Source organism: Hibiscus syriacus, unplaced genomic scaffold (genome assembly GCF_006381635.1).
Source record: "Hibiscus syriacus cultivar Baekdansim isolate YM2019G1 unplaced genomic scaffold, ASM638163v2 tig00112857_pilon, whole genome shotgun sequence".
In the NCBI taxonomy this organism is placed as follows: domain Eukaryota; kingdom Viridiplantae; phylum Streptophyta; class Magnoliopsida; order Malvales; family Malvaceae; genus Hibiscus; species Hibiscus syriacus.
Window position 1 is genome coordinate 309,869 of NW_024063412.1, and position 22,177 is coordinate 332,045.

The following is a 22,177-nucleotide window of genomic DNA, read 5'->3' on the forward strand; positions in this document are numbered from 1 at the left end:
GCCTGGACTGGTGATGATTTTGACTTATTCCCTTGGAAGTTTATATCTGTTGATTTTATAGAATTAAACATGTTGAGAATCCGCCGAATTTGAGTTTTAAAGTAATACCTAAATATTTAGATAATAGGAGATGGGGTTTTTCGTATTTCAAATTTTGTATCGATTTAATCTGTTGGTGTTTGTGGTGAAACATACTTAATTGTGTTTAATCATTAAACCTATCTATAATATTAACAATCCTGATTTAATTTTGTTAATTTCTTGAGAGTATTATGTAGGTTACCCAAGTCAAGGATGGTTTGCAAGCTAGATAATACAAAACATAAACAACAATGGGTGTCTAAATAATCTTAATCCCTTGCCAGCTTTTGTATTTATGGTACTAATGATTAAGTAATGGTGAAAGGGTAAATGCTTAAGTAATTGTCTTTAATCTTAATCCTCGCCATGTGCTTACTTATTCAACAAAAATAAAATCCTAACAAACTTGTGCAGGCTAAATGACATGGTAGCATAAATAAATAACAAAGTTTTTATACAGTATTGATAATTTGGATATTTAATTAGAATATTTTGAAGTTTTTAGATTAATATAAAACATAGGCTATAGTCCGAGGATAGCTGTGCAATTAAGCCAAGACAGACAGCAAAGGAGAGCCAAGGAGGCAGTAAAGTACGTTGATGACACTTGTCTGATACTCATATATGTCCCATAAACTATACTCATATAATTATTTTGGTCATTTAACTTATAAAAATGATAAAATAATCATTAAATTTCTTAAACTAATACAAATGCAATGTTATAATAAATTATAAAATTTTAATGATTATTGTATAATGTTTTGATAAAATTTAATGATAATTTTGTAATAGTTTGATAAATTTAATGATTATCTTTTAACTATTCAAATAATTTCATACTTATTTTTATAACTCTTGAGTAGTACAAAACAGTTATTTGAGCACAATTCGATGACTTGTTTTACCTGTAAATAAATAAATAAATAAACCGTCTACTTAATCGTTCAACCACCATCTTTGCATGGGACGTATACCATCAATCCCACCATCTCCATTCATTAGTTCATGTCAAAATAACAAAGGGTGTCTCATTATCCTCAGCCATTATAATTCTGTTTAATAATGGGGAATGCAGTGTCTTGTGCGCCGTCGATCATCTCAAGTGGTGGAGCAGTGAGAGTGGTGTTCCCAGATAGGAATTTGCGGGTATATACCAAACCACTCAAAGCAGCCGATCTGATGGCGGAGAATCCAGGCCAATTCGTGTGCGATTCCAGCGGCTTAATAGTAGGTCTCAGGGTTCATGGATTAACGGCGGATGATGAGTTGGAGCGACGCCACGTCTATTTTCTTCTTCCCATGGACTTGCTTTACTCGGTGCTGACTCAAGAGGAGATGAGTTGCCTCACTCGCAAGGCTACCAAGGCGTTGAAACATGCCACCTTTAACATCGGCAACATCTTTACCGAGTTCTGTATTTTCCCTTTCCAGGCAAAGATGGCACCGCAGAGCTCGGCCGGCGACGGTGTGGATGATTCCGGCGAGAGGTTTTCGAAACAGGGATCGTGAAAGCCGACCATTCTTGAAACACGCTCGTCGTAGGCATTATCGACCAACCAATTTTCATATTATATAGTATAATATATACTATATATTGCCTTTTGAATATTGTAGTACATTTTAAAACTCATTAACACATCTCCTCTTTCTAATACTTGTATTTCGTTCTCATTTGAAGGTAACATCCAGTAAAAATGGTTACTGATTTTTCAAAAAATTTCCCAATTAAGTCGTATATTTATAAACAACTAACTGATCCAACAGTATTTCTTTAAGAGCTTAAAATAAGCATAGCAATATATGGGGGCAAAATAAAGGAAGAAATGAGAGTGGCCGGCCAGGCAATCAAACACATAATTTTAAAGACAAGGTGCAATATCTTAGTATTTGAGATGGACAGTGAGCCTCAGCTGTGTCTCAGCGCCGTCGGTGACATGTTGACCAGGGGGTATAAGAGGTCGAACCTCCGCAATGCCACAAGCATTCTTAAACCTCCCTGTTCCGCCCGTCACCTACACATGTGACATTGTGCTTCCGACCTCGTACACCCCGTAGAGGTTGAGTTTGTCATTGTATTCCCCGCCTTCAATCATGACCGTGATTGCCATTATTTGGGTCGTTCCATCGGCCGAGCTAGCCACGTAAACACCCTGAGCTTTCCCTATCGCATGTGACCCCAAATCAGGGCTAGCAGTGAGTAAGTCATCGATGATGACGGTGATCGTTCCGAATCCTAGCCCCAATCCATCAGGTCCAAGAGGGACGTGAGATGACCATTTTGGTTCGGGTTGCCGGGGAAAGCCGTGCCCGCTAATCCGGTCCCCAAAGGGAGACCGGTGAGGCCATTGACGGTGGGAATAGCACCATTTGCATTAGGGATGGGGACACCACCTTGTGGGGGCATGAATCCAACAGGCTTAGCAAAAGGTACCTGACCACTATATTTGTTTCCAAGTAAACTTCCCCCTAGGATATCATGCATGTAGAACTCAAGAACCGGCTCTTCTGCTGCTGCTGGGTTTACTACTGCCGAGCTAAGCCCCACGTAGACTGCAGAAATTAGCAATGTAATAATGAAAATTGGAGCCTGTTGCACCAACATGTTGTAGCTTTTGGTCCTGTGATTAATAGCCTGGTGTTTAGGGTTTTCGAATTAGTATGCCAGAAGCTTGCTCCTTAAATAGAGATGATGGCACATCAGCCTATACATGGAGTTGTTGGTGTTAACATTAGTTACGTGCAGATATACCTCTTGGTGTATTACTTAACATTTTCTTCAAGAAAAGAGGATTGGCTACTAATGTTCGGTTTAGATATACCTCGTTGATGGTAGGTGACTATCCATAACTTGTGAACTCTTGGATGTACCCTTTTGCATTTTTACTTGCATTCAATTGCTTCTTGGTGGCTATAGGGGTTTAGATATACCTCGTTGATGGTTGGTGGATGTACCTGACATTTTCGGTTCTCGAACTCGAGTCTCAAAAAACGATAATTATTCCTTTACCAAGGAGAACCCTCGGTTCGTGCTCATTTACCCAATACTTAAATATAAACTAGAATAAAATGAAATATATGTCATAAATGAAAAATTAAAGAGCATGATAATCTAATAATTTCTCAAACTTGTTTGAAAAATGATGACAAGTTCAAACATTCTAATTTAAAGACATGAATTATATTTTAATTGAAAAGGAATGTATTTAAAAAAATGGCAAAAATAAAACTAAAATAGTGCTAAGAAGAAAATTCTTCAAATAAATAATTAAACCACCAGATGCCATATTAATGGTCTTTAAAGAAATGAATTAAATTAGTAAATGGACAAAGCGTTGGATTATTTATAATTATGCACTGAGAAAAAACAAACAATAAAAAATGCAAGGTGTACACTTTATCCAACGCCACCGCTACATATCCCCGTGAGCGACAACGGGAATCTACAAAGAGCCCCGCCCGTCGATGCTTTTTCATCTTCTTCATCATCATCACCGGCCGGATGAGAAGCCGCCGACGCAGGAGGCACACCCTCCCATCAGCAAACAACGACCGTCCATTCCTCGCATCATGATGCTCATCGTGAGAAGTTCCCATCACCCCCTCAAGCTCCGCCGCCGCACCGTAAAACTCGCCGTCTCCGAACCTCCCCTCCACCTCCAGGAACTCCCCGAGTGAAGCCGGCTTGGAATCCCCGTCCCTGCATATCTGCAACCACGTCCTTCGCCGCCTCCCTAGACGCTCGCCCCGAAACCCGCCGTAAGCGCCCTCCTCTTCTTGGGTTTCGACGCCGTCGCAGATGCCGAACCGACGCTTGCCTGTTGCGTCTCGCGATGGTGCCGGGAAGGAGCTCGAAAAGTGACAGCCGGAAAACTCGCTCCCATCAATGTTCCCAATGTAGTGCTTCTATCATGGAAGAAAGAACCTGTGGACTTCACTCACACACAAGAAAACACAGGATTGCATGAAGGAAAGATTAAGCTGAACTCGAAATAAAAACATGGGAAACTTGAAAGCGGGTGATGAAAACTTACCTGAGTGTCGAGATCAGAGGAGGAGACGGAGGAGATGGTGGGGGAGGAGGGCGGCGGTAGCAGATCGGAGGCTGGATCTAGCATATTGTTAATAGAATTTAGATGGATTAATTGGGGAGGAAATGGTGGCAGTGTTGTTTTCTCCCTTTAGCTTTTGGATTTATGAATGACATTATCATTATTGTTGCCTTGCCCTTTGTCCAACCATCTTCCTCACTTTTTCTTTTTACTATTTCTTTAAATGCATCTATCTCCATCAATTTGCTTCAATATATTGTTACCAGACTACGGCTTCTTTACCCCCATTTGTGTGTTTAGGATTTGGTTATTTATGAGAAAAAAAATACATTCTTTCCCCTACAAAAATCTTAATCATTTCAATAAAACTCCATTATTTAATAGACAAGTATAGATGGTAAACAAAATGTGCACTGCATAGAAGTGGGCTCATCACGAAGATCAATCCCATTCTTCAGAAGTTCCATGCTAAGAACCACCAAAAATTTATCAGGAACTGAAAGAACACAACTTTTCATAGAATGAGCACGTATCAAAACTGATTCTAAATTAAATTGCCACTTGTTTTCTATGCTAACTAAGATATGAACACCAAGCCTTACGAGCATTTACAGAGATCATAGAGACATTATAAGCAGTATCAGAGAACAGTTAGTAGATACCTTTCGGTGACATAGTAACACAACCAGCAACAACAATATTTGTGGTGTCATGTTTAGCCCGAGCCTTAAGAAAAACAATGAATACGAGTTCAGTCTCCAATTCAATTTCGACGTGTATGTGTTATGATTTCTGGTTTCTCAACAACACATTCAACAGCAGAAAACACAACGCCCATAACTGCAAATGTTTCTGCAGAACTCCAGCTTCTTGTCCTCATTTGCTTTAAGTTATAAATCAACTGTTGCCTTCCACTCACTTGTTCTTGCGTTGAAGGATTATCCAATGCACCCAGAAATATGCCCATCATGAATCCCAGCCCACCTCCTGCAATGCAAAATATATCATCACAGATACTAAAACCCTAGAAACCTTAAACCCTCCAATTAATGGAAGTTACGATAATGCAAAGGTAGAAGAGTTTATTCCTTCATTCAAAAAATCCACATAAAAATCAATTTGAAATCCATCATATTCAAATCGTTAATGAGTTATCCAGTTCTTTTCCTCCTTTTTCTTGATTGCCAAACGGATTATCATTCATAAAGAGCGAGTTAAAACAGAAGCTATTAGAAAATCTAACGAAACCGGAATTTGGGACTTACCCATGACTCCACTAGCGACGCTACGGACAGCACAGTTATTCCAAACTTCTTGAGCACGGATTTCTTCCATGCTCGGCATTCGAATAGCTTGAGTCTGAGACTGCTCTGCTTCATTTGAGCTTGGAACTTCGGTTTTCAAACCGTTATCAGAGTAACAAGCCACCGAGGACATATTTTAGAAGAAAAAATTGGGCTGTCATCTCTTTTTCTTGGCAATTTATCACACCAAGGTCCATTTTATCATAGATATTTTTATGGCATGATGCATTTTTTTTGCCCCAAACGTTTGTCTCTTCTACCATTTGGTAAAGTTTTTTTTTTTGGGTCAATAATATTCTCAATTACACAAAAGCTATCTATTTACCCAAAACCATTACCTACGTAAAAAAAATTAGCTAAACAAAGAGTATTAAGTAACACCTTTGACCAAAGAAATGCGATTAATTTTAATGAAAATAAATAAATCACGCCTTCAATCGAAATTGCTAAAGTAGCAGAGGCATCAGCAACATCTGGAAAAGCGAATGCCATACAAAATATACATATATGTTACCATTAGTTTGGGCAATCATTTTTACATCAAGATAAGTAACTTCACATAAGTTATAGCTAGAGAGAGCAAAAGCATAATCCCTGGTACTCGCAAAAAGTAATGCCTTGTTTCTCCTAATCTTAACCTTAGCTAGAGACTCATTCACCAATAAGCTTGGTATCACATATCCAACGGCGTTTTTTTCCGGAATGAGATATCAGGCAACACTGCACCCATGGCTGATTTCTAGCACCACCTTCAGTTTCATCAGGTGCTCCAAGCAATTCGTCTAGCTTCCGTTTCAGTGCATGATTTGATGAACCATTGAAAAATTTCTCCTTAAGAAATGTAGCAAAATAGAAATTAAACATTATACAAGAGTCAGGAGGAATGCATAATACACCACCACAAGTAAACATCAATTTCACAATACATAAAAGATACTTTACAAAATCAAAGCAGCAGATGTCACCATTTCCAAGTCTAACGGTTATATCATCACAAGATCTATAAATGTGAAGAGAAATGGTTCAATAATGTCTTTACCCCATCTTCAGCAAAAGCATAAGCATGGATTCGGGCAGTTGGATCCTCTAGGGTGAACCTAACCCTATAAGTTCCATCACGAGCGCGAAAATCCTCCACTCGCCATGGAAATACAGCAACGACTCGTATTACACACCTGAACTTCCTTGCTACCTGGAAGATTACTCAAACAACAAATAATCACAGCTCCAGTTGAAAATTATTCTCTAGTTTAATAATGTCGCCATAGCCTTCAAACTAAATATGAGCATCCCCTTACTGTTCATGAAACACCTTAATAAGGATAAAATCGCCGAGCTTAGGCCTCTCTAGCAAAATATTAGTTATAGTCTAGAATAGGATGACAATTGCACAAATAATCTTCACTTCTGCTATATAAAAAAAAGTAACACTCAAAACGATGCAATTGCAATAAAAAAGAGAAAATAACCATCTTTAGCATCACAATAAAACAGCTAACAACTAGTGCTCGACAACTCAGACCATCCAGCCACCCATTGCCAGTAGGAAGAACTACAACATTAAACAACCAAATTTTAAGCATCCCATATACACAAGTACAAAGCCCAAACCAATTATTGCAGCAAAAAAATATATATCATATTTCAAAAAACTCAACCAAAGCCCACCTAATCTTGGCAGACCAATAATGTTGGTGGTTGTGAGGTACGGAATCACGGAAAGATATTACAGATTTATCTGAAAGGGTTTCAAAGGTTCTGGGAGGTATTTTGGGAAACATTGGATCAAAAGAAAGTGGTAAAGTGGCATGGCCTACTTCTTCTAACAAAATAACCACCTCCATGATATCAGAAAATGTGGAAAGGTAGAATACCTTTCGACAAGTGAGAACATCCATCAATGTAGCAAATGGCGCAACAACACCAGAGTCGACCACTGATCAAGCGCATAGAAAAATTAAAATTACATAATCAATAATCCATTTCAATAGGTTCCAGGAAAAATGTTATAATTGCATTTACGAGATTGAATCAAATACACTGATCCATAAGAAATCTAAACATATTATAGTCTGAACATGAAACCTGTTATTCTTGATGGCGGTTTAGAGGCCCAGAATGGCATCCGATCTGGATTACCTCGCGATCGGCAAGCATATTTTCTGACAAACATGGATATAGTAAGAGAGTGTTATTTTGAAATCTTCCAAAAAGAATATCAATCAAATATACCATCTATTTGTTTAACAAGATGACGCTTGCAACAAAAAATCACCTTTGGCGGTCAATCATGAGAATATCATCATTTGACATATCTTGGATCTTTGAATTTGATGTGAACTCACCATACCATAATCCTTCACGCTCTTTGCATGATAAATGAAAAAGTTTCACCCATTGACCATTTTTCAGCAACTGAAGGATATGTTCAATACAGTCTACATCTACTTCGAGGAACACTCTTAATATGGTGCCAGCAGTAGGAAATGTGCATAGCACATCACTTGATAAAGGCAATTTTTCCAAATGTAGAGAAAGCGGATTATGTCCTTCATCTTCCACCCTATGGAGCATACTCATTAGTATGACTAAATCTGTTAGATTACAAATAAATAAATAAACTAGGCATAGAAAGCATCAATATTGTGCTTGCAAAACTAAAACTTGTTCAATAAATGAAGTCAACTTTCATCATGACAGACTTAAAACTTCAGATAGATCAAATATGAATTTCAAGAAGATACTTTGCCCCAAAGGAGGTAAGGAAAGCGCATGTTCTCCCAATGATTTGGCTCTCTCTCTCTCTATCTCTTTCTTCTTTTTGTTTTTTCATCAAATATGCGATGTAACAGGTTGACAACAATAATAGTAAAAGAAAACAGTTACGTCATGCATACACAATGCTGCACTAATTATGAATAAATGTAAATAACAGTTTGAAGTACTTGAGTAAAAGTTAAAAAGAATCAGTCGCAAGCAAATGATTTGCCAAGAATATCAGCACAGTAGTAACTCATTGAGAAGGTTTAAATTCATGCTATAGAAAGTTTACTATACGAGAACTCGAATACATATGTGCATATTAGTGCATTTCTTGAAGAACAAATTAGCTTTTTTGCCATGTAAATTTGAAATTTAGAAAGTATCAACTGTACTTTCAATAATAATTTTGGTAAGTGGCAATACTACGGTTCTAAAAAGTAGGAATACAAAATCATCAAACCCTAGTGTTTTCTTTAGGGTTAAGGTTTAAATAAACAGAGAATCTATTAAAAGATACCAACTCACTTTTTAGTAATATTGATAGGTGGAGCATCAGTTCCATCCCAAAGAAAGATCATCCCCTCATTATTAGTAGTCTTGCATGTATGAAGTACCTTAGTATGGCCAAAAATTAAATACAAAGATGGATCAGCACACATTGAAATAATAATAAAAAACATTACTAACATGTGATTAAATATGACATATTTGAAAACCAAGCAAAAAAGTATAGCACTGGAAAATCGAAGTTATTGTTTAATACCTTGCAAGCGATATTTACCGGTTCCACTTGATTGATCTCCTTCAATAATAAGAAGTTTGGCACTACCAAAAAAAAAGAATAACAGTAAAACATTTTTTTGGGCGATGGTATAATGACCAGATTTTTGGCATCATAATTAGAGCATAGAATCACATAAGAGGCAATGCACATGCATGACTTTTAATATATATGCAAATAGAATCAAAATCATAGATGCAACCCCGAATCGCTTCAAGAGTCGAGAACGAGAGGAATGAACCATACACATTTGACATTTGTTCGAACATTCAAATTTGATTGATGCTAATGTAGAGAGTACAATTGTTAAAGACATATAACATACCAGTTAATGTTGAAATACAGAGATCACTAGCAAACAAAAAGCATACCGTCAATGACCTGTGAGCTTGCTAACCAGTTTCTCAGGCCTGTGATCATCATTCTATCCTGATCTTCCGCAGGCAATTTTAAGTGGCCTTGATAAGGCCGATAACTTTGACCATCTTTCCCGTCATATAAAGCAAATGAAGAGAAATTTTTGTTGTATACAGCATAAATAACTCCTTCATAAATTTCCATCTGCAAACGGTAATTACCTTTTTCAAACTAAATTTATAGAAGATAAAATACCATTTATGGGAAATGAAAAATATAAATCTGAATTATCCAATATATATATATATATATATAATAAATCGGGAGGCAAAATAATATTTATCCAAAGGTAATGGACTAAGCTTTCAGGATAGTTCGTTGACAAGAAGCCAAAGACTCTCAACTACTGGCTATGAGACTCAAATCATTCTTTCCATTATATGTTATAAATAGATGTGCAATCATGCAAATTCAGCTGACATCAAGTTGAATCATTTCATACTAAGGTCAAAGCTATTATCGATCATGCATTATATCAAGTTATTTTGGACTTGGGTTATTTCATTATTTTTTTTTATAAAAGAAAGGCCTCATTAAAGACCTCCTTCATGTCCTACATGTTATATAAGTAACATGAAGGACATAGGAAGGAGGACTAGAGTACCTCTGAAATTCATTACTCTGAATCATAACGTACAACCAATTTCATTATTGGGCATTCTAAATCATTTTGATCAAACCATTTAAGGTTTGAATTATTTCATGTTAGGTCATATTGGGTTTATATTACTTCATATGATAAGTTGCATAACGTAGCAAAAATACAAGTAAAGGATATAAAGGAATATCATTTCTATATAACATTAATATTTAATTAATAGATAAATAATCAATTAACTGCTTGCTTTAACAATGAATCTTAAAATTAAATTAATTAAGAATGGTTATGAGATAAAACTAAATTTCTTAGTGTCATCCATGGTTAAAAAAGAGAGGAAAATATCAAACATCCTAATTCACATAAAGCTCAATCAAAAAAAATATTTAATTGCCTTGGATTTAAATTTTTTACGACTAATGCTTCAACCGTTGAATACTTTTTGGCCATCTAATTCTTCAAGTGTTGCATCTATACATAGTCAATTTGTTCTTCCTAAACTATGTATTTATATTACACACTTTGAGAGTAAATGTCAAACATTTTTATTTTACTTTACAAATTTGGATTGTCCACCACTCAAATAAATTTGGACCATTTCAGGTATCAAATCAATTCAAGTTTGGATTACCACAAAAGTTAGTGCATTCGATAAGAAGCAACTTTCAGTCAAGTTAATTATATCAGGTCAATTTGCTTTTGCATTATTTCCAAATTTGGTAAAACTTATATTTGATCAATTTGGCTTTTTGACTATTTTACCCAATTTAGAGTTATAAGCATGGTCAATATCAAGCAAGTTCTGTCAGTTTATTTCGGTTTGCCATCTCTAGCATCAAACATTAATCATAAAGTATGCTATAGGCCTGTGATTTGACTAAATTGGCAATTCCAATGAGCTTGTGCAATTGAGAATTGTGCAGAGCAGTAAAGTTTTAAATTCGAGCAGTTGTAAGGCCACCAAACCTAAAAGATAACATTGTCGTGCAAGCACTCTCATATGCAAACCCATTGACTTGTGCAAGTAAAAGAGATAGGAAGCCCGATGCATGAACCAACCTCATTTATTGTATTACAATTTCTATATAAAAATTAAAGGCAACATGCTTTGTATGCCAGGCCACAAAATTTAGCAGGCTCTAATATTCAGCCTAAAAACTCAATTTAATAGTTAAGGGCCTGAAAATAGGCCTAGAAGTTTATCTTAAAAAAACATAATCAAAAATAATAACAAATTAAGAAAAACAAGTCCACTTCAGCAAAATGCAGGAGACTACATTTTATCTTAACTATAAGGCTGTAACAAAAGAAAATATGTAGTAGACATATTGCATTGAATTTGATCTTATTTATCAATAAATTAAAACAACCAATGGAGTCTAGTCTACAAATTGAATTGTGATGACTTCACATGCTTGCATAACGAAATTTCGGTTAGAAGTTAATAAGCATATGCATTAACTACAACTCATAAAAAAACTTCTAATAATCTAATAAAGAATCATATATAACAAGAGCATCAATATATTTACACATTAAGGTCAACACTCAACATTCACCAAGGATTAGCTCTTTATACTAATTTCAAGGAACATACCCTATTTAATGCCTAAAGGATACACTAAGAAGAAACCGGGGCCACACAAGATGGACAGGGAGAGATCTGTCACTTCTGGAGGCAAATTATTCTCAGCCAGTAGAAAAAATAAACAACAATAGTAGTTGTTTTCATAGAAAATCCCCAATATATCTACATTTAATTTCTTATGCAAATTATGCCCTTCAGAGCAAACATAACAGCAGATGCAAAAAGTATTAAATGAGCTTATCTACAGCCAAGGAGATTCAACTTTATGACTCACATGGCTAAGAATGTTAGGCTATATGTCTTATCACAATGTCATTGGTCAATATTATCCAAAAAAACATTATCAAAATCAGTCTCGGGAACAGCTGAGTTCATTGTGACAGTAAATAAATAGCTTAGTTAGTTTAAAAAATAGGTCTTGATATTATTTGTCTACGAGACCTTATTTCAATTCTATTCAGGCATACAGGATATATCCAAAGTAACATTATAAATCAATCTTAATTCTAATCTAATGACAATCTTAGTCCAATTCGGATCAATTAACATTTACCAAATATATCACTTCACAATCATACCATCATTTGGAATTTGGTTTGACGGAAATTTTAGTTATTGATGAGTCATCAGTGAAACTATTGTATAAGTGATCTGAGTTATAAGAGGTTCTCTTTCTTTATCTGTCAGTAATCTCCTTTTTAATTACTCTCGCCTTATTCTTCTTTCAATTGCTAGTACTGAGCTACTGATAATCTAATATATAAGCAATACAGTTTCTTCTTCCATGGCTGAATCACTTCCCCAATTCTAAAACCTAACTGACCTCAAATTGTTAAAACATTTGCAAATGCTTCAGGAATTGCAAATATCCTAAACTCCGAGGAAAAAAGCTGTTTTCAATCCTTTAATAGATTCATAAACAGAAAAAATAACCAAAGCTGAAATAAGAACTGACCAAACACAAGCAATATTGAGGTGGAAAAAACAGAAAGCAAGAGGCAAGAAAACACTATAGTTATTGGAGTATACCTTGACACGTGAAAGGTGAATAATATCTCCAACAGCAGCAACACGAGGAAGACGTTTCCTTTCTCTTTCAAACACATGCACGGGAAGCCGAAGCTCAGGATCTGACGCATCAATTATTGTAAGCTTACATATATAGTCTGCAAAGAAACAATAAATTTTGGCTGAGCAAAATAAGTTTACAACTTCCATACAAGTACAATCAAGAAAATTAGTGAAAAAAAAGTAAAGAAATAAAAGAAATTTTTCCCATAAGAAATCATCTTCTTGTCTTTTACTTTTCATAAAGAAAATTAATAAAAAGGAATAATTTTTTTCTAGAAAGTTTCATACACAAACTACAAGCATCAAGGAACTCGTGAAAAAAAAAACAGTGGCTCAGCACAAACACCTTATCGCAACGAAACATCACCCTACTACCATCTCAAGAAGCGGTAGCAGCCGTAAGTCCGGCCTTTGTGTCATCACAGCCTGACACAGTTAAAACGAGTAAAGAAACGGCAGGCCTTACCGGTTCCTTTGCTTTTCTTCGGCCAAGTGTAGTCGAGAATCACCCCGAATAGGTTAACTTTCTCGCGTAAGCAAGAAATTGCCTCCTTTATGGTACGAGTCCCGCAAGGAGCCATCACTCCCCCTCTATACCTGCAATTAGTCTGAATGCTGGAATTAGGGCTTGCTTATATTTGGACGGACTGAACCGACGCTTTTTGATTTTTTTTAGGTTAAAGAAAATAAAAGAGATAAGTAATTAATTAAAATATTATTTTTTATATAAATATAAATATTTATTTTAATTTATTAAATAAATTAAATTTATAAAAAAATTATTATGGGATAATCTTTCAACTCATTTTTCTTCTTTTAAAACATTATGATTCAATCCCATATTTATATACAATTATAAATGACTTGAGCAATAAAAAACAATTGTATTAACTTTATTTTTAATCAATCAATAAATATATATTAAAAAATTACCTTTTAACATTTAGAAGAAAAAAAATCATATGCAAACAACGATAGCTGACCCTATTCCCATATGTAATGGGGTGAGGGGAGGTAAGGTAGTAGGCTGCTCCCAACGCCAGGTTGAGAGCAGTTTCCGTGGAAGACCTCCGACAGTCAGAATTATGAATTACCCACCGTGAGACTCGATCCATGACCACAAGATTGAAGATAACCCTCAGCATTTAAAATCTCACATCGTGTAAATATGAGTTTTTTAAGTTTTAAATAAATTTTTTAAAACATATATTTACTAAGTTATTGAATATAAGATTGATATACAGGGTGCATTTTTAAAGGCATTTTCATGTAACACGTCTTTGTCTTATGTGGCAAAAAAATATGTTATCTTTGATGTTATTCTTTTGGGTGATATTTAGGTAAAAAAAGGAAAATTAAAATATTTAATTATTTTCTTAGTTCTATTTTATTAATATAAGGTGATTACAAGTTGTGGTATCTGTTCTAGAGACTCTAAATCATTTGATACTAAAAGTTCAAATACTATATAGTTGATGGTGCTCGAATTTGGGAGATCTAGATATAAAAATTATCCTTTTAATCATTTAAGGTAAAAAAGCGTAGGGTGAATAAAATATAATTTGACTACAAATAATTTTTTATTTTAAATTATTCGATTTAATTCAAATTAATTGTTCAAAAAAATTAAATTTGAGTTAAGTTTAAATTTTAAAAGCTTGAATATTACACTTACGTTGTTTTTATTTTTAACTTTAGCTATATAACTTAATTGTTTTATTATTTGATCCTTAATTTTTTTTTTAAAATTATCTTTCATTTTGTAAGTTCATTTTGATAAAATTAATCTTCAATCATTTTGGAATGTATGTACAAATTCTTTTTCTGTTTTTGACGAGGAATCTCTTATTTTTTATAACTTAACTTTTTTAATTAGATTTTATTCGATTTGATCTTTTAAGTGTAATTTTTAAATATTTTATTTTATCAATTCACTGACTCAATTATATTCTCATTAATATTTTGTATTATTTATAAAACATTATTCAAGGAATACCAAGTGTTTACTAGTAAGAGGGTTAGTGTCCGTATTAAAAAAATTTAAAAGACATGTTAAGTAATGTAACATTTCAGTAATATCATTTTCAAAGGTAATCTTATATTTTGTGAACTAAACGATCCTTAAGGGTAGATTTGATAAAGGTATAAAATTTAAGGTCAAATTATATATATAGCCTTTTTAAAATTGAAAACAAAATTACTTACCTTTTAAGTTACACTGAATTTGTCTATTGACATTACTTGTCGTTTAACGTTGTCGTTAACTCAGTTTGTGAAATCTGTAGTGTTTTATCGGTTTTGTGTTCGTTGTAGAATGGAGCTGCAAGAGAGTTCACGATCGCCGGCAGCCATAAAAAAGGGCTTTTGGTTTTTCGGCATAGCCACCATGTCAGAATGACTGATGACGATCTGAAAACTATAAGGAAGAATATGACAGAATAGACGAAAGAGAGAAAGATAACAAAGGGAGAATATTATTGGATTTCATTAAGATCAGTACGATAAATGGCCCAACTAAGGGAACCCAAATATTTATAGTACACCTGAGTTGTAACAAACTCTATAACAGACACTAACAACCCAAACGGCCCAATACAATTGAAACATTGACAACAACAGGTATTCTAATATTTTCCTGGTTCACATCCTATTAGAATATTCTAATATTCTCCCGGTTTCTTTTTGTCTTTTAACTTCTTCATGAGACTTGACCCCAAGTTGATAACGAAGTCGAGGAAAAACAGCTCGAGGAACAGGCTTAGTTAAAATATCTGCAGCTTGCTCTCTACTTGGAACATGATTAACTACCAGCTTCCCAGCAAGGACACGCTCACGAACGAAAAACATATCAATTTCAACATGCTTCACACGAGCATGATTTGTTGGATTTGCTGCAAGAGACACAGTTGAGGTGTTATCACACCAAACAACTGGCTTACCAAGGATAAATACACCAATTTCACTCAACAACTGTTCTATCCATATTAACTCAGAGAGAGCATTTGCAAGACTTTTGTATTCAGCTTCACGTGGACCTTGACACCACACTTCGCTTCTTATACCCTCCTCTTCTCATTAATTTAGAAGTGCATATTCCTTTTAGCAAATTTTATGGTTTCACTTTTACTTGTTATGTGCATTGAATTAAGCATGCTGCAAATACCTTGCAGATACAACAAGTCATCCGCTGCATGTTTCCTTTTGGCAGGGGACTCTGTCATGCTTACTGGGCACCAATTTTTTGGGTTTTATATATAATTTTAGATAAAGAGATTGCTTACTTGCTGAGGAGAGTTGGCTTCAATATACCAGTATCAGTAGCTTCACTCACAGGTGGAGTAGTTGGTGATGCATCACCGTTTGTCGTATTACCTCGGGTAAGGAGATTCGGTAAATATTGTAGGATTGATCTTGTACATAATTGCTGAACAATTTCATGTTTGGATCTACCCAAGTTGGCTGCCATGCCGATCCCCATTCCCATCTCCCTTTGATAATCACGTTATCTCAGCAATGAGTAAAGGCATTGGCTGCTAGTTGGACTGTTAGATATTGTTCCTTGTTTATATTTAACAATTGAGGGTATGTTATTTCCATTTTTTGTATGATAGAAGTATTGATTGATCTGTCTTATACTGGATCTGAATGAAATGGCAGATAACACCGATGACAACCTTCATTATAGTCCTGCTTGCCTTATTTCCTAGTCTTTTTAAAACTAGGAGGGATCCCAGGCCAAGGATGATTGCCAGATCAGTTGCATATGCATATACTTGTGGCTTTTTATTTGGGTGGCACGTTCACGAGAAAACATCACTACACATATCTATCCCACTTACTCTTGTTGCTATGGAAAGTTTGGAGGACGCAAAGCATTATTTCTTTTTATCCATACGTAATCGTTCTTCTCTTGGTTAACTTTTGAACTCGTATATATATCAGTGGTGGATTGAGAAATTTCGAAAACTATATATCAGACAGTGTCTTGCTGCTCTCTCTTTCCCCTTCTATATGAAGCCCAAGAATACCCGATAAAAGTATTGCTGTTGTTGCTACACAGGATCCTGACGTGGTTCTGTTTTTCTGCACTATTCCCGAAGAGCGTTGCGACGAAGGGCTCTTTGCAGGATGATAAGAAGGCAACTCAATTCGAGTCCAAGGGAAGCTCCAGAAGTGCTTCCGAGAAACAATGGTTGGGGCTCAGTGGGGTCGCAAAGAGTCACCTGTTAGGTGTTGTGGTGGTTGAGATACGGGGTCAGTTTTTGCATCCATACTTTGTCGGTGATAAGCTTCCCTTCCTACCACTGATAGGGACTTTGTACTATTGGATCTGGCAACTGAAGCGGATGACCATTTTCTCCTAACTTCACTTGTATTCCCTAAGCTTGCATCTCTTTTTTGTTCACTATTCCCTTGTTTTCAATTCCGTTAAATTCGGTCTAATTAGAAAAATTTTAATTCTTAAGAGTACAATACGATAAAAGATTGGTTAATTTATAATTAAACTTCAAATTTTAAGTTTAATTTATAATAAAACTTCGAATTTTAAGTTTAAAAAGTTAAAAAAGAATATTTTTTTATAGAAAATTTAAGGATTTAAAAGGATATTCAAACCTTAATTAATTGTAGAATTGACTTTTATAATATATATTACCGCATTCTACTCGCTTCCCTGAATAATTATACAACGACGACCAATTGTCATCCAGTAGTTTCACGTACCGGGTACCGGATCTCCCGGTCACTCTCCTTGCCCCACCATCTACCTCCAAACATCCTTTTTAAAGGAAAAACTCCCAGACTGTCAACAAAGAGCGGTCAGGTGGGTCCCCTTAAACTTAAGCTATTTCATTTTCTATAATCATCGGCTATCTCGTTTAATATTTTTATTTATTTATTTTGAATTTTGATTTGGTAGAAGTTAACGTAAGGAATAAACTTGTATGCTTTGGGTATAAAAAGAAGGGAGACCGAAAAGAAATGGCAGAATCTCCAAGAGAAGCGAACTCATCGTTGATGGCCTGTTCGTTGGGTCTGTTACGGATTCGGGTCAAACGAGGCGTCAACCTTGCCGTTCGTGATGTCCGAAGCAGCGACCCTTACGTTGTTGTTAAGATGGGTAAACAGGTCTGTCTCTCTCTCTCTCTTTGATAAAATAAAATGATTAAGCGTGAATGATTTAAATGATCTATATAAATCAACTCTAAAACTGTTTGATAATGATTCTAAATGTACAATCTTAATTCTGAATATTTTTATTTTTACTTCATAATTATTTATTGTATTCTAAAATATGATCGTTTAATAATATAACATGTGAAAAAATAGGTATTATGATAAAATACTGAGTGCTTAATGATCATTCAGTATAGTCTTCATTCAAAGATGATAATCAAACACGTAAAATACTGAATCGTTCAGCATTCAGCGCTGAATGATTCCATTCAGTAGTAAACAAACACCCCTTAGTCTCCCTACCTTGTTGTTAAGATGGGTTAACAATTTCGCCAGGAATTTAGTTGTTTTTTCCCGTAAATATCTATATTTGCTTACGAATATCACTATGATGCAATGTAATTTGCTCCTAAATCACTTTGAAATTCTGGGTTCTTATCAGAATTCTGGATTCAAAGGCAACTTGAAATGTTACGGCTCAAATAATTTTTATATGGATCGAATATTGCTGTTGTTCTTTGTGGTTTAAAGTTTGAAAGGCAAGTCTATATCATGTAAAAGTATAAAATTGATATTACTAACGCCACAATTGTACTTGGATTTTATGGCTTGGGCATGAATACCTTCCAATGTTCAATTTCTGGAGTCGTCTTTTCGAGCAACTTGCTCTTGGTTCTAATTTTGCATTTAACTATTTCTTTTACAGAAACTGAAGACTCGTGTGATAAAGAAGGATGTTAATCCTGAGTGGAATGAGGATTTGACTCTTTCCGTAATGGATCCTAGTGTTCCAATAAAACTGGTAAGTTTTCTTGTACAATATTCATGGAGTGTAGACAGTTCAATAATCAACACTTGCATTATTGTATAGCAGAACATTGGGCGCCTACATTTATTCCCAGATAACCATTCTCCCAATGCGAACTAAAATTCTGGCAGTGGGGCGAAACAGATTTTCGATAGGAAATGAATAGAAAAAGTTTCAAATATATGCAAACATGTGTCATTTATATGCTTAAATTGGTTTAATGTGTGTTCTTTGCATATGTTGATGCTGAATTTATATTTTAGTTGTTTAAGTATCAAGGAACAATATGCTTTCTTTCCATGAGTTTAGTCCAAAGCAATTTTCTGTCCTCTGTGTAGGCAACCTTCTGCAGTTTGGCATTTTAACATATGAGTTTATTTCTGCTATTAGCTCATTTACGGTGTTTCCCATGTCTGCATGACTCTCCAGACGGTGTATGACCATGACACTTTTACCAAGGATGACAAAATGGGAGAGGCGGAGTTTGACATCAGGCCTTACGTAGAAGCCTTGAAACAGGATTTCGAAGACATCCCGAGTGGAACCACCATATCCCGAGTGCAACCCTGCAGGACAAACTGCCTGTCTGAAGAGAGCGCCATTATGTGGGTCGACGGGAAGGTCGTGCAAAACCTTTGCCTCCGATTGAAAAATGTGGAGTGCGGTGAACTGGAAATTCAACTTAACTGGATTGACCTTCCCGGGTCTAAAGGTGTTTGAAGTTCAAAAAATGCCGTATCGATATGTTTCACTCAAGGTTCTGGAGCTTCCAGTACCAGATGCCTCGTTAATTTCGTGCTGAGAACAGTCTGAATACGTAGTCAGATCTTTTTATAGTAGCAGCTGAACTTGGTTCATATATAGGATTGAACAAATTTTGGTAATTGTCTCATCATTTATACCCTATTGAGGCCATTACTTTTTGTACAATTTAATTTTCTCAGCTTCTCTTTGAGAAGCTTTTCCTTGTTAAACATTCTTCAATGCATATTTATCATGTCTGTTTCATACCCATTTTTGCACAATCTGTGGTATTCTTTCCATTGCTATGTGCATGAAATCTTATTTACAAAAGGTATTTCTTCTCCTTTTCTTTCTGAGCCCCCTGTATCTGATAATCAAATGGACTTTGATTATATTCGGAGTCAAGTTGGATTGAACCCCTTAATGAAGAAAAATTATTAGATGGATCCGGTTTACCACGTTATTCGTGATCCCAACAAATAAAATCCGTCTATCTTATTTTTTTTAAGGTGAAATCTTCGCTTCTTTCCTACAAGGAGTGGGTAGTTATTTAAAAATTACTTTAAAATTGATGAATTTTATTGGTTGGGATCATAGATGTCGTTGTGAGTTAAATAATTTCTACTTGATGATGGACAAAACACTCTTAACTCAAACTCGATCTATATTTGAACTCCTTATTACAACTCCGATGTATCAGGTGTCGGAATAGAATGTAAATCTTAAATAACCAAAAATGTTATAACAATCTCGCATATTTTAATAATATAGTAAATTTCTTTTATGATTTCTCCTTTTTAAAATTCCACGTAAATCTTAAATTTTTTTATGATCTGTTTTTCTCTCGACGTTGTCCATAACACTCGTTGATATATAGAAAGCTTACAATCAAATTCGTTAAAAGTAAATAATATTATTTTCATTTATTATCAAATTTTAGTGTCAGTATATACTTAATAATTCAGACCAAGAAGTGGTGTTTTTGGAAGACAAGAATCAACAAGTCACGATGTCCTATTTCCAATCAACTCGATAATCCAATTTTAGCTCTCTGCGTTGGGGAAACAGACATGCAAGCTTATCATCTTGAAGGAGTAAACCTAGAAATTCATCGAAACTTAAACTAATTTTGAATAATCTATAAATGATGGAGATTCATCTTAATAGATATTACAATGATATTCAAATCAATTGGTGTATGATGCAGGAACTGAAGTGCATTTTGATCCATGTATGTTTAAAATAATAAATTTTTAACAATTATGAAGATATCATTTTGCTCAATTTTTTAATAAAAATGATTTTGGTTGTTGTTTTAGAAATACATGGAGTAAAATATACCTTACACTATCTCCATCCGATTTCTCTCATTAAAAAAAACTAGATTTTTTTAATTGGTATGTCGTTATCTCTTTTCTTTTTTATCTTTTTTGATCGATAACAACATCAATTTTAACGTTGGTTGTCAACCGTCGATATTTTTTCTTGTCTTTTTCATTTCTTGTATAGTATCTATATTTTCTTTTTCTTTTTTAAGAAGTTTGCATGCATGACAAGTTTTCTTATATCTCTTGGCATGTTTTTCGGTCGTTTGGTCGTTTTTTTCATTTATATTTTTTTAATGATTGATTTGACATCATCACGATTGATAAAGATGACGCTGATTTCATATCTTATTGATCTTTCTACTTTGGACCCTCGAATTGGATTTGGATACCCGATTTTCGTACATTGATAGTTTTTCATGTCGCTCGAGTCTTATTAGCGATTTGTCTGTGGTCTTTCAATAGCTCGATCTCCTTTTGTGGTTTGTTTATTGATACAATCAGAACTGTTTGTATCTATCTTTGTTCGAGTTTCTTGCTTAGATATTTAATCTTTCCTTTAAATGGTCCTTATGTGATATTAAGTTGTTAGTTTTGTTTAAATGATTATAGGAAATTTTCCTAATTATTTTTTAATTTACGATTGTAATTGTAAATTTTTATTGTAATTTGAGATATTTCATATTTTGAATAAAATTAGTTGATTCTATAAAAAAAATACCTTACACTATAATACGAGGACATGTCAGGCGATGGCGAATGCACCAAGCCTTTATAGGGGCCTAGTGCATCCCATTATCTTGGAAAATGTTAAATTTAACTTAATGTGTTAAGAAAATGAAAAATAAAATAAAATTTTTGCATACCTATTATTTTTAAGAAAAAATTAAAATTTTGGATCTTATTCTTAAATTTCTAGATCTTCCACTGATATCATATTGGGCCAAGTATGAATACGAGTTTTTATTTTAAAAATTGAATTGATTTTCAAATTGATTGAGATTTTTTAAAATTAAACTTGAATTGGTTTAATTCAATCTAATCCAATCTGACTTATACCTCATTCTTGGTTTTGGATATGATTAGGTTTTCTTGTGTTGTCACAGTCCTGATTTATTAATTTTGGGCCTTAGATCCAGTCAAGTAATTATTAAAACCCATAAATTTAGACATCCCATAATATTTTAGAGTTATATATTAAATTAACCTAACTACTATTTTTTTAACTAATCACTGGTATCCAATTTATTGATCGGCTAATCCAGATCGAATAATGCAGAGGTGAAGACGACCCTCTCAACCTAATTTACTTTATTCGTAAATATCAAGATTTCAATCCCTAACCTTGTTTAAGAGATCTAGTGCTTCATCCCACTATGATAGTAAGTACCTATCTAATATTTTAATTGATTGAATCAAAACATACTCAAGTCTTAATCAAATGAATTTATAAGTGCATTTTAAGGGGAT

The 22,177-nt window shown here is 34.5% G+C and overlaps 4 protein-coding genes, 1 non-coding gene and 2 pseudogenes across 5 annotated transcripts; 2 read left to right on the plus strand and 5 right to left on the minus strand.

Moving 5' to 3' along the window:
* Positions 1–1,146: 1,146 nt before the first annotated feature.
* On the plus strand, positions 1,147–1,593 carry LOC120184154. Its single transcript, XM_039188695.1, has one exon. It carries the CDS (start codon positions 1,147–1,149, stop codon positions 1,591–1,593), a length of 447 nt encoding a protein of 148 aa, XP_039044626.1.
* Positions 1,594–1,933: 340 nt separating this feature from the next.
* LOC120184092 lies at positions 1,934–2,765 on the minus strand (annotated as a pseudogene).
* A 606-nt stretch (positions 2,766–3,371) lies between these two features.
* On the minus strand, positions 3,372–4,260 carry LOC120184093 (annotated as a pseudogene).
* Positions 4,261–4,860: 600 nt separating this feature from the next.
* LOC120184094 (mitochondrial import inner membrane translocase subunit TIM22-4-like) lies at positions 4,861–5,545 on the minus strand. Its single transcript, XM_039188655.1, has 2 exons — positions 5,399–5,545; positions 4,861–5,120 (listed from the first exon to the last, which is right to left on the minus strand). The coding sequence occupies exons 1-2, from the start codon at positions 5,475–5,477 to the stop codon at positions 4,897–4,899; spliced, it is 303 nt and encodes a 100-aa protein (XP_039044586.1). The 5' UTR covers positions 5,478–5,545; the 3' UTR covers positions 4,861–4,896.
* A 324-nt stretch (positions 5,546–5,869) lies between these two features.
* On the minus strand, positions 5,870–13,307 carry LOC120184099 (protection of telomeres protein 1a-like). The gene is made up of 10 exons (XM_039188657.1): positions 13,122–13,307; positions 12,614–12,750; positions 9,353–9,542; positions 8,964–9,025; positions 8,726–8,814; positions 7,713–8,000; positions 7,523–7,599; positions 7,312–7,373; positions 6,477–6,629; positions 5,870–6,268 (listed from the first exon to the last, which is right to left on the minus strand). The coding sequence occupies exons 1-10, from the start codon at positions 13,234–13,236 to the stop codon at positions 6,089–6,091; spliced, it is 1,353 nt and encodes a 450-aa protein (XP_039044588.1). The 5' UTR covers positions 13,237–13,307; the 3' UTR covers positions 5,870–6,088.
* LOC120184227 lies at positions 12,984–13,083 on the minus strand. The gene has a single exon (XR_005521999.1). It is a non-coding gene; the product is annotated as a small nucleolar RNA snoR113 (small nucleolar RNA).
* A 4,289-nt stretch (positions 13,308–17,596) lies between the features above and the next one.
* Positions 17,597–19,652, plus strand: LOC120184036 (protein C2-DOMAIN ABA-RELATED 4-like). Its single transcript, XM_039188609.1, has 3 exons — positions 17,597–17,782; positions 18,537–18,632; positions 19,068–19,652. The coding sequence occupies exons 1-3, from the start codon at positions 17,636–17,638 to the stop codon at positions 19,356–19,358; spliced, it is 534 nt and encodes a 177-aa protein (XP_039044540.1). The 5' UTR covers positions 17,597–17,635; the 3' UTR covers positions 19,359–19,652.
* Positions 19,653–22,177: the final 2,525 nt, after the last annotated feature.